General features: G+C 40.8%; 1 protein-coding gene across 1 annotated transcript; it reads left to right on the top strand.

The window, feature by feature from the left end:
* The first annotated feature begins 565 nt into the window (after positions 1 to 565).
* Positions 566 to 3,488, top strand: s1pr4 (sphingosine-1-phosphate receptor 4). Its single transcript, XM_029001095.1, has 2 exons — positions 566 to 678; positions 1,110 to 3,488. The coding sequence occupies exon 2, from the start codon at positions 1,183 to 1,185 to the stop codon at positions 2,353 to 2,355; it is 1,173 nt and encodes a 390-aa protein (XP_028856928.1). The 5' UTR covers positions 566 to 678; positions 1,110 to 1,182; the 3' UTR covers positions 2,356 to 3,488.
* The last annotated feature ends 9,560 nt before the right edge of the window (positions 3,489 to 13,048 follow it).

The raw sequence follows: 13,048 nt of genomic DNA, 5'->3' as shown, positions 1-13,048 counted from the left end.
CTATATTTTTTTTATTTATAGTAGCCGCAGATATCATGACCTGAAGTGGTCTAAGGGGTGTGTAGTGAACTGAGAAACTTGTGGTATCTGTAAAAAGAAAAGGGAGTGGTGAGTGTTCCTGTTTTGAATATCTTCTGAGAAACATTGAGTAAAACTAATTTCAAATATCAGCCTTTTGTAAGAGAGATGGCTTAATATTATAGTAAATCTTGCAAAATTTCAAAAGTGCTTTGTGATGTTCGCCAAATTATAATTTAGCTAATTCTGCAATATTTATTTCTCAATGAATGTGTGTATGTGTGAACTGATTGAAAAAAGGGAGAAAGACGTTATGACAAATCACAAAAATAAATTATAACATAAAATTATAATTAATATCAGGTAAGTGATATTCAACAACAATAAATCATCCATAAATCAAATTGAACAAAGCATTTGAATTTTAAATGTCATTTTTTATGCAAACCATTTTTAAGGATGTCATAATTATGTAGTTTTGTGAAAAAGTGAGGAAAGAGGGTCCTTCATAAGACTTGCACAAAGTGTTTTTCCTACTTCAGGGTGTGTCCAACCAACCTGGCAAGAATCAGATAGCTTCCTTCCTCTTATGTTATACGAAAACATCTGCACCAGTGCAGACCGAGACATGGCCATGTGCAAGTGACATCTTTGCCAGAGGTGAGTCAAATAGCATCAGCAATAAATTATGAATTTAACTGCAAAATCATATTAACACATATAATATAATCTGTAGCAGCATTTTAATTCCTTAAATTATTGTGTAATAAATGTATGTAGATTATGACTTAATTTAATACACATTGACAGAAGTGGTTCTGTTTTGTGTTTTTGATTTATTATTACTCATTTAAAAGCCATGTGTATCAGCAATTTAAATCCCCTGTGAATTTGCAAAGTCAGTTGACCACAAAGTGGAGTAGTGAAACCAAAGTGACGGGGTATTTAAATGACTTTTACGTTTCTGCCAGGGGAAGCAGGTCCTCTTTAACACATGTGAGGTTTATAAGTGAAAAATCTGCTTATACAGTGTGACATTTTACAATGTGATTTGATATTAAAAATAAAAGTATTTTTTGTGACCTTTCAAGGATCTTCATGTCTGTGGTTGGACAGAGAGTGTGATAGTCACATGAGGAGTTCCAGACTCATCCCTGTCTGACCATGGAGGCTCTGAATCCACTTAACCCAACCAAGTCCAAGTCGTGCACATCGATTTATGGTTTGAATGACACCCTTTTGATCCTTGAGCATTATAACTATACGGGCAGGTTAACACATCGGCAGCAAAAGCATGCTGGGGTCAGCATGGCTACAGGCATCTTTCTCTTCATCAGCATCTGTATCATCCTGGAGAACCTCCTGGTGCTGCTGGCCATGGTGTTTCGAATTCGTCTGAGCAGCCGCTGGGTGTACATCTGCATTGCCAATATCACCCTCAGTGATCTGCTGGCAGGTGTGGCATACGTGGTCAACCTCTGTATGTCCGGCAGCAAGACCTTTGACCTGAGCCCTGCAATGTGGTTTCTGAGGGAAGGGGTGCTGTTTGTCACCTTGGCAGCTTCCATATTCAGCTTGCTGCTGATTGCTGTGGAGAGGTACACCACGATGATGAAGCCCCTGCACCAGAAGTCGACTCGAAAAATGTGCCGCATTTACACATTGGTGGTCCTGTGCTGGTTCATGGCTTTTATTATCGGCTTTCTGCCCATGGTTGGATGGAACTGCATCTGCAACCTGAGCCTCTGTTCCACACTCCTGCCTCTCTATTCTAAGACCTACATCCTCTTCACGCTGATCCTTTTTTTTATCATCCTTCTTGCAATTGGGGTAATCTACGGCGCCATCTACGTGCACGTGATCCGCAGCGCAGGTATTGGCTCCACTCGTGGACGCAAGCGCTCGCTGCGGCTTTTGAAAACCGTCATGTTCATCGTGGGCGCTTTTTTGTTGTGCTGGGGTCCTCTCTTTTCCTTGCTCCTTCTGGATTTCTTCTGCTATTCTCGAGAATGCAGGCCCCTCTTCAGTCCAGACTGGGTAATTGCTCTAGCAGTGCTGAACTCCGCCATGAACCCCATCATCTACTCTCTGGGCAGCCTGGAGCTACGGAGAGCCATCGCCAGCCTTCTGTGCTGCTGCTGCCTCATAGTCGGGCTCCTCGACGAAAAGACTTTCAGGTCCAAGGAGACGTCGAGCACCTCTGGGAGCAGACATGACAGCCTGCGCAACAGCTTCAACAAGGCCAGGAGCATGAACATCAGCCCTCCTCCTGCCCCCAAGACCAGGAAGAGTCGCCTCAGCTCCACAACCTCTTGCCTATCTGTGTCAAGTGATTAGTGTGCAGAGGTGATGCACAAAACCACAGGATATGCGTTTTTCACCCACCCCGCCCAAACTCCCGCCTGTTTTTTTACTCTGCTGTGGTTGCTGAGAGTGGCCGTTATTCAGAGATACACAGGGACGCTCTGGATTTTGCACAGCAAGGTTTTCAGTTTGCACTTGCTGTACTTGCCATATATTAAGTTGACAGCGAGCCAAATGCACATGCTTTTGTTGGACCGTCAAAGTGAGGACTTGCCAGGCATGCATTAGTTGCTCATTGCATAAAAGGGAAATCAGGGCCCCAGTAGGAACAATGCTTTTGGACTATAGGATTAAAGGTCAGGAGTAAAGACATGGAGGGAAAATGAAAGACACCATAACTGCACCAGTCACATCAGTGTCATATACTCTGTATGCTGAAAATAATGCTTTATAGGCATTGCAAGGGTCAATATATTCATTTTTAATTGCACTCTATCATAGATAATACTGCAAAAGATCGTGGTACTTTGAAGGGTGATATATTAAGAAAGGGTCAAATTTTCCTGGTGCTGTTTATGACATAGAACTTATCTATTTATTTCTTTAAATTGTCGTTTTTATTTTTTTTAATACTTAAAATGTATTGTGACATTAGTGAACATTTCCAATCCGCGATGCAATACTGTGAGGAAAATACATCCTTACGTTTGTCATACCAAGTCTGATGAAGAAGAAGTGGGGTTGTAATGCCATGTGGGTGAAAGATTGAGGAGGCGCAAACACCCGACATTGTAAACAACAAGTATTTTTTTTAATGAACAAAAGAAAAAAGGCATAGTGGAAATCAAAACTGAACAGAAAATATGCAGCATCACCAGGACATAAACAAAATAAAGTCCAAGAAGGGTTCTAATCACCTGTACTGAATGAGCAGCCGATGAGGGCGATCAGAACCCAGTCACTCCTGTGATTACAAGGGTAAAACCAAAGAATTAAAAAACTGTCAAGTTGTTCTACGTAATGTGAAGCAACACAATTTTTTCAAAGATGCCATGTAATAATATATTATATATTATAAATGAAATGCTGAATGTAATTCTATTTTTGTGTTTTGATGAAGAATCTGTAAGACTGCTATTCAAAATAAAACTAAAGCAAGAATATTTCATATGAATTCTGTGAACATTGACAAATTTCTTTCTGTGCTTTTTAGTCTCCTCCTATGTACCTAACCAAGACTTCATTTTACATTTGTAGTGCACTGAAGCCAAGAGCTGCTGTGATCTTGTTTCTGAGCAAATGACTGTGGAACCAGTTGGTTGCAGGGGTTATACAGTTTAGTCCCTAGTTTAGCAGTGAAAGAAGAATGTGCCATAAATCTTAATGATGAATAGCTCTTTGGACAGCACCGCGATGCACCGAGACAGTGAAAGATCTCCCTTGCAGATGAGGAGATATCATGTGATATCTCAGAATGGCAGAGCATGTCTGCTGTGCATTTAGCGGCAAATGAGCCATGAGATGAGACAGGATAAATTTACTCTCCTTGATGACAGATGTCCCCTGCATGGGCAGGTAATAAATAAGCTTTTTTTTTTTTTTTGCTCTGCATCAGTTAAAGCATCTTTTACATCAACGATTCTCCAAAACTTCATGGACGTGAAAAAAGGCAAAAAGGGCATGGATGAGCCTCTCCTCTGGCAGCTCTTCAACTTGCAGCAAATATCACAGTTTATTCGGCAAGGGCTTGGCAAGGCACGTGACACGTCAAAAGCCGATGCCTTTCGCTCACTCCTCCAGCTGGCGCCTGGCGGGTTCGTAGCTGTTGCGTGCAGACGCGGCCGTGCCCTCTTTAATTACCGCGTGGTGCAGCTCCAGGTGCTCGGCAGACAGCTAATGATGGACTGTCTGAAGACGGCGCCCCAGACTCACCATACTACATGTAGCACAGTCACAGTCACAGTCTTCGCAGAGGCATGGTCAAAATTGCCCTGTTAGTACATGGACTAGATTAGCCAGAAAAAAAAGATGAGATTTGTCCAAGATTTTCTCCAACTAAAGTGCAAAAATACGGTTCTGGATAAGCCAATATTCAAACAGCTCCGATGACATAACCTTGACATGAAATATCTGAACAGGGTTTATGCTGACTCATATACATATCTACTGCAAACAACCCATTTATTACTAAACCTGATTCAAGGTTTTACAGTTTGTCATTACAATATGATGTGTTCAGTTCAACAGCGAAGTCTATTTATGTTCTTAAAATTTAAACCTGAGAAACATTTTCTTCACTGTACTGGATCAGGTTTACAAAACAGTGTTTACCATATTATATTCTTGTCAATATACTTACTTTTGCTTACACAAAACATTACTTTATAAAATGACATATTTGAAACATTTACCTTTTATCTACATATTTAAGTTTTAGAGGTAGAATGGTTAAGTTATGTCATCCTCCATTTACAAAGGGAGACTTGTATAAAAGCATATTGACTTGTTCTCTAAATTTAGACTTGTTCTCTAAATTGGGACAACTTACAGAATCCATGCTGTGGTTTTTCACACCACACAGCTGCTTTGTTGTACAAATGGTATTGCTTAATGTATGCATAATTTAAAGTCTGCACCATGACCGGAACCTCTAGGACATTGAATGGCGGTGAGAGAAAAGAATTACTATTCCAAGGCTTGAAAATATGACATTGCTATAGGTTCTGAATTAACTATGGTTAGAAACAAAGCTCCTGATTGGTAAATTGACAAAAATCTTCACAACTTTCTGGTCGCAGAATCTGTGTTACTTGGATCCACCATTTATTACTGTGATTAAAGCCCTATGTTTAAAAAGGACAAAGCAAACATAAAAACAGACAAAGTTCTGTCTAAGAAATTAAACACAAGCATGAAGTGAATAACTCAAGGGCTGTTTTATTAGGGAAAAGCAGTTTTATGAGTTTGTATCAGTCTAATCTTGCCAAACAACATCCATTGAAATCCATGGGTACCATACAAATTTTTAAACAGGGTGATTTAGCTACAGACCCTAATCTTAATTTCTTCTAGGTTGCTTAACATGGAATGTTGACGAGTGAATGAGTGCTCAATTAACAGTTTGAAAAATGCTAAATATTCAATACAAGTGACCATGACAAAAGGTCAGTTAAAACTAGTCTCCAAGATAAGAAAAGGCAATCGGTCAGTAGCCAGTGTGTGGAACTGACATACATATCAAAACGGCACAAACTCCAACTATCTGTATCATCAGTTCACACGGTAGAGAGAGTTTTGAAACTGGCTATGATGCAAACTGGTTGCAAGTTTATTTAACTGACGGAAAAGGAAGTTTTTTTTTTTTGCCAGGCCATAGTTTTATGCATGGGCTATTTTATGCAAGTGTATTACTACTTATGAGAAGTGATCAGTTTGTATTGTGCAAGATTGCTTTAAAATGAACAAAAGTAGCATTACTTTATGACTGTGCCCCCTTCTTTCTCAAGTTTCCCTTCAGTTCAAGTGAAACTAGTACTGAAATGAGTGTTGTTAAACTACATTGACAATTGAAGTTGGTGAAGTTCATTTAGATAACACAGTGTATCTGGTATTAAATCTAGCTAAATAAATAGCAATAGCCACTAATGCCAGATAATGCCTGATACTTGGGTTTTTATAAATTTTGTTGAAAACAGAAAAACAAAAGTTTTATTAACTACTTCTGTGGTTGCATAATCACAAATAAATACATTTCAGTCAAATTTGATCTGCATGTTTTTCATAATGTGTCATAATGATTGAAATACCAAAGACATATTCTGATTACATAATGCTAAAAACATTTCTGAAATATTGCTTTTTAAGGGCTTAGTCTCAGATGTCTTTGAGAACATGCATGTCTGCACCTCTAGAGAAAGAAAAGTGGTAATCTTTAATATTAATATTTATTAATATTATATTATTACTTTTTATTATCATTCAGCTACATATAGGTTAGACAGTACAGTACAAAGAACATTTCTCCAGAACCAGGTGCTACATGTTGCAGTTATGGACTAACATAAAGTGAACATATGTGACATAGACAAACCAGTCAACATAAAGTGCATGTATGTAAACATGGGACACAGACAGTGTGGGACATTTAAAACAAACAAAAACATGTTGATAATAAAGAAGACAGACAGAACTAAAACCAGTGAAATTACTGCCTAGAAAGTAAAGGTGCCAAGTGAATACAGTGTAATTTTAAGTTAAGAAGTCTGTTACAGCTAAGACACTAATGTTCACTCTCTGTCTAATGTTCACTCTTTTGTCTAAATTGCACATTGTTTTCATAGCGTCAGCAATAATGCTTTATCCCTGGGATCTGATGTGGGCATTAAATTAATAGAAATATACAGCTTTGAATAGAATTCCACATCACATAAGATAACCCCAAAATGTGAAAGCAGACAATGGACTCCACTCCTGTTCCTGCTGAACTGAGCCAGTCTTCTCTGGATACACTGATACCAGTTCAGTAGGCACAAGAGATCACAGTCCAGGTCACAATGGCGTTCCGGATGGTTAGTCATAAACAGGTCCTCCACAGAGTTGCGGAAGACATGACAATGACAAATAGTCTAATGAACATACTGCATTAATACTAACAACAAACAAGCTTTCTCTGTGGTTATATTATGGCCAACATCTACTATGGGCCAATAGAAATGTGAAAGTGAGGTGATTGTCGTTGTGAAACACTACAGCACACGGTGACACAACGAAATGTGTCCTGCTTTCAACCATCACCCTTGGTGAGCAGTGGGCAGCCATGACAAGGGTCCGGGGAGCAGTGTGTTGGGATGGTGCTTTGTTCAGTGGCACCTCAGTGGTTCGAGATTTGAACCGACAACCTCCCGATTACAGGTCCACTTCCTTACCCACTAGGCCACCACTGCCACAAGAAATGGGTCTGTACCGAACCAAGGACCTATCGCGTGTTAGGTGAAACGTGATAACCACTATACTACAGAAACGTGACATACATGGAGTGTGCATGGAGTGTATTCAGCAGCATCTTTCACAAAAAGATATCACGTCTCCTCGCCCACCTACAGTAAATTAGCCAGCAGCCATTAGATCTTCGCATGAATGAATGTTGCTGCACTTCAGCTGACGTTAGCGCTCATGTATCTGGTGTTAGGTCTTCGGCCTCCTTGCTCACTGTAAAAATAGATCCGTCCATATGTATGCATTAAAATTGAGGGCAGGAAATGTCCTTTCTCTAGCCCACAAATCAATGTCCAATGTTCACAGATGAGCATGTACACTACGTATCATAAGCCGGTTTGTCATTAACAGAGCATTCCTTCAGTCTTTGTAGTTAATGCGTTTCTCCCCACTGCCGGTTCCATGCCCACAGCGCTTCCTCCGGCTCCTTGATGTTCTTTTCCCTTCTTTTATAATGGAGGGAGCGGTTTTCCATCAAGGCTTTACGTACCATATCAACAGTTTCACTTCAGGCACTGAACTTAGCCACTGTGAACAATGTTTAGCAATCAATGCTCATCAATTAGCTAAGCTCTGTGCCTTTAGGAAGAGGTTATCTTTGGGAGTCTTTAGTCTAAAAACGTATTATTCAAGGTAATATAAATGCTGTCTCTATGTGTTGCATCATTTGAACCAGGAAAGTTCATGACCGAATGCGAATAAGCAAAGTAGGAGTTGTTGATCAGTCATGCTGTGGTGCCTCTGATTAATTATTCCTCCAACATTTGCTGCTTTCATATGCACAGAACTGGTTGTAAGTTGCTAAACAAGCACCACACCAAAACACTGAAAGACTGAGGCATGTGTCAGATACCATATCCACGCCCTAAATTCTAAGCATGAGGAGGACATGGCATTCTTAACAAATCATGCATTGTTGTCTGTTTTTTACATTTTTTTTTTATTGACACGTACCGTTAAGTGCTCCATGCGCTCATACACCAGGAGAGCAATGAAAGAGTGGAAATCCCTGGCAATGTGATTTTTGTTTATGTTTGTGCACCAAATCACGGTGCCAGGAACCCTCTCCACCATAGCCACACTAGGAGATCCAGATATCTCCCAGATGCTGTCCAGCTGTGACCTGTGGCTGCTCCCATCCTACAGGGGAAAAAGACATCATGAGCCTCTCAAACTCAAGGATAATAAAGACAAAATGATACATGACTGGACATGACTGCCCACTACTGGTCCAATGGTGTCCCACTCTGTCTACTGACTAAAAACTGTATTTGGTTAACTGTATTTTTGAAATAAAAGCAAAGTTTGTGATTTGCTTCTGGAGGAAACTTTCCCCAGATTCTATTTTCGGACTGGGGGAAAATACACACTAATGCTGCAGTGTTTAAACTTTTGGGTGACATCTGTTAAAACTACGGACCAGCGAACGCTGGAAAGGCATTAAACAGCAGCTTTGGGACATTTGGATGCATACCACTGGAGAAGCTATAAACACCAAGAAGCCAAAACACCTTCCCTGGCTCCACAAGAAGAAGCCATGCAGAATGACCAGTGAGCTAAGAACATTCCAGAACAGGATTAGGAGGAAAGAAGAAAAACTATTTTCAGAGCCCCCAACTTCAGTAGAGAGGAGAAAATGCCATGTTTTATTACAGTTGTTTTCCTCCCAGGAACATTCCAAGGCCACCCTTGTCGTGACTTCATAAAGCTTAATTGTACTCTAAAGACTGACATAGACCAACCAGGTGAGGCAAGACAGGATACAGTGTAAAAGCATAAAGACAACTAATGTACTTTCTGTTCTATGCTATTGCATATGTTATGTCTTCCAGTCAGGACCTTGATTAATAATATATATTACTTAATGCACTGTTTTTGTGAGCACTATACGTTCTATACACACTATACTGTAGTACAATATAGATAGATAGATAGATAGATAGATAGATAGATAGATAGATAGATAGATAGATAGATAGATAGATAGATAGATAGATAGATAGATAGATAGACAGATAGATAGATAGATATTTACTAATTAATAATGCTATACGTTTTATTTACATAATGTTAATGCAATGTATCACATATTGTACAGGTATTGACAAGAGAAGCTTCCTTAATTTATACCTGAGTATAAATAGCATATTGCCATGGAATATAAATATATTTCTCACTGTCCACAGCTTGAGTTTTCCCTTACATGAAGTCATCTCAACTGCGTGTACCAAGTAAAAACAGATACCAGCACGTCCCTGAGAGCTGAAGGGAGAACTGTGATCAGGCCCATCACATTCAGCCAGAGTCACGCTCTATTCCTTTGATGTGATGTAATTTTTAGCATTCATGGCATAAGATGTAATGTAATAAGCTGTGAGACTGACGTGGAACCTTTAATTATCTTCATCACTTCATCAATGACTTTTCCTACTGTGGCTGTGAAGTCCTGGGTTAACTACCAGCCAAACAATAAGCGGCATTATTAAAAGAAAGAAAAAGAAAACTGGCCACATGGGTGAAAGGGGATGAAATTCAAATAGAAACTTCTATCCAATGAAATTATATAATTTTATTATACCCTCTAACATGAGATGATATGATGAGAAGCATATGTTGAAGAGATATCACTTCTAGATCATCATCAGGATTTTTTGAATAATTAACAGGCCTATATTTGAAGAGCTTGCTGAACAGACAAAATGGAACTTTCAATCAGAGGGAAAGGGGGTATTAGCAGAGATGTAAGAAGAAAGCAGGAATGGGTGAAAGGAGCTGCTGGGGCTTTTTCATTTGGATTTGGGTGACTTTATCAGACAAAGTTTAATGTACAAAAGAAAGAAAATGCTATTTAAGAACATCCGGATTTTTCATCTATTCATATAATTTGCTGTGACACACAAAGAACGTGGGTAAAGATATATTGTTTTATTTGAAGTTAACCAGAGGGCAAGTAAGGGATGCAGCCAAAAAAAATGTCTCATGAATCTACGATACAGTCCAGGGTGGGCCACTGATTTATCCCCAGCATGCATTTCAATTCATCTCTTCTCTAAGCCCACACACGTCAGGGTAACTGCGGAGCTGGAGCCTTTCCCAGCAATCTTCAAAAAGAGGAAGGCTGTGAAAGGCATGAACTACCTCCGGACAGGTAAATATACACATTTAATGTCATCTATACATCTGCATGGGACAATTTTGTTCTGGGACAAAATTTGGGACACCTAGCCTCAACGTGCCTGCACCTCTGCTCCACCATGTCGCCCACTTAAATATTTCACATGCATAGTCCTGGCCGCGCCCAGCTGAGGCTTGGCTGAGTGAACTCTCTCAAAGGGTGTAAGTTCTCACCAACATTGTGCACTGGCTTCACCCCCACACTCCCGGTAAAACACGTCTTAGCACATGAGCCACTGATTCTGTTTCTAAAAGATCAAATCAGGTAATTTAATAAGGGCAGGCACTCCTTATGAAATCCTGAAAAGTAAATGAACTACATTTTAAGGGATTTACCTTTATATCATCTTAATGAAGCTCTTTAATGAACGAAATTAGTCCGGAGGCCCTTTCATCCACACTTGAGAGCTTTCATTTATCCACTTTCAAGCCTCTGCCCAGGAAACTATCCCACTGAGAAAAATCTGGCACAGGGTCACTTCTAGTGACACAGGACGTTTAACAGAGAAAGAAGTCAAATAAACACTCACCATCATGGCTGACGTACCTCGGACAGTGTCCATTAAAACGTCCTGTAAAAGCATTTAATCCGCCGCCTTGAAAATATTTTTCTTCCAGCCTCCCAGCCCGACGAGTAGAAAATTGGAGGTCAGGTGCAGTGTTAACACCTTCAGGCCGAGCCTTACGGTGGTGTCCATCACAACCTGATGAATCCCTCCCAACAAGCCACCGGCAGCCCTGCAGCCCATTCTGACTGGAGGAGGAAGTGGAATGGAGAGAGAAGGAAAGAGACTTTTAACCGGGTGTCCCGGGAGGACCTCTGTCCGTTTGAGGCTCGTAATCTGTGCTGCCCTCTCTCTCCTCCCTCGTTCCTTCCGCTTTCATCCCCCTCTTGTTTTTTTTTTTTTTGTTTTTTTCCAGGCTCCGCAGAGACTGCTTAGTTGTAGCAATTGCATTAGCCTTTAGTAAGAGAGGAATAGTTCTTAGTGGCTAATGTATTCCCCCCGCCCCGCCCCGCTCTCTCTCTCTCTCTCTCTCTCTCTTTGACCTAAACACACCTACTCACACTCCCTCTTTTCATCTCCTTTTCTGTCTTATCCCTTAAAGGGACACTGTTTATTGCATGTGTTACAGAGTGCCCTTCAAGTAAAGTCTTTATTATTGTTATTATTCATAAAACACCACTTGCACTTTGTAGCATGCTCTAACTTGACATATCCATGTAGGCAGTATAGAAACAAGGGCACAACAAATACGGAAAAGCGGTACTGTGAGTACAATACTAGTTCATGGGAATGCTTTATGATAAATAATTAATGTGCTCCATCCAATATTTCCACATCCCGTCAATGAGCCTATGAAAACGCAGTCTCCTTTTTCATTTGAGAGGGTATTTAAATGGAATTTTGCGTAATAAATCCCTTCAAATGTTTCCAGTTAAACTTTTTGGATTTGCTCAGGCATTTTGGTTTTGCCCTCTTGTGAGCTTTTTTTCTGATATATTCTTTGTTTACTCAGCTTTGAGTGGGGGGCACTACTATATCCGTTAATTAATAAATTGCCCTCCTTTTTTCCTCTCTCTTCAAGGTTTATTTATTCTAATATGGGGCATAAGAATTTCCCAGGATGGTATGCCAGTTTAGCCGGAGAACGACGGCCTGTCTTTGTCAGAGCCCGCTGTGGGCATGGCTGCTGGGATGCCATGTGAGTTGCCCGCTGCAAAGAAACGCCCACACCCAAGATCGGCACTCTTTACCCTCAGGAGGAGGTTACAAGGCATGTGGCACATGCCCAGCTCCACTGCCCACAAATGCTCTCTACAAGAATCCTGCTTTTCATTTGAAAACTGGGAGGCCCGTGGCCCAGAATCACATGTCTGAAGCTGTTTTATCGAATACATTACCTCCTCTCCGTATAAACAGACAATTTTGATATAAAAGTTCGTTTTCATTTAAAGTACATGTTTCAGCCACATCAAGATCCTTCTGGGGCATTTTATTGTTTCCCACAGTAGACTGTGATGTGGATTGTGTGATTTCCATCTAAAAAAAGAGACTGCAGCATCACCCCACTAGCCTGGGACTAGTGGCTGGGAGAGCACATGTGCAGCCTGTTTACAACCTCTGGAGGAGATTGCTGGAAAATCCTCCGGGACTAGTTGAACTCACTGGTTTGAACCACAGCTGGATTCCCACATCTGGCTGCCACCCCACTTCCACACATCAAAGGCTGGGCTGTGTGTGAGTGGACAGGTGGCACAGTAATCCCACTCCCTCCCCTCCCATCCTGTGGCTCCTCCAGTGGAAACCACTACACAACCCTCAGGTTCGGCTGGGACGGATCGTGCCACACCCATGGGGGAGACGCCACCGGATTTCACCCCATTCATCACTGCTTTGAAACGCGTGCATCTTAAGTGAGTCCCGTGGAGCAGCTTTCACTTCAAGGTAGCCTTAAAGATGGTGCCTGACGCAAGCCACTTCATCATCCTTGCCAAGCCCATATATCATAGGTAGACTTGAATTCCATGTATATATTAGGAAGAAAGCAGAGGATT

This window comes from Denticeps clupeoides, chromosome 13 (genome assembly GCF_900700375.1).
Source record: "Denticeps clupeoides chromosome 13, fDenClu1.1, whole genome shotgun sequence".
NCBI classification, from domain to species: domain Eukaryota; kingdom Metazoa; phylum Chordata; class Actinopteri; order Clupeiformes; family Denticipitidae; genus Denticeps; species Denticeps clupeoides.
The sequence above is the reverse complement of the archived record's forward strand: the minus strand, read 5'-3'. Positions and strand labels throughout refer to the sequence as shown.

Bases quoted from the DNA above. Each gene is read 5' to 3' on its own strand.
- s1pr4 (XM_029001095.1), top strand. From the start codon at position 1,183: ATGGAGGCTCTGAATCCACTTAACCCAACCAAGTCCAAGTCGTGCACA.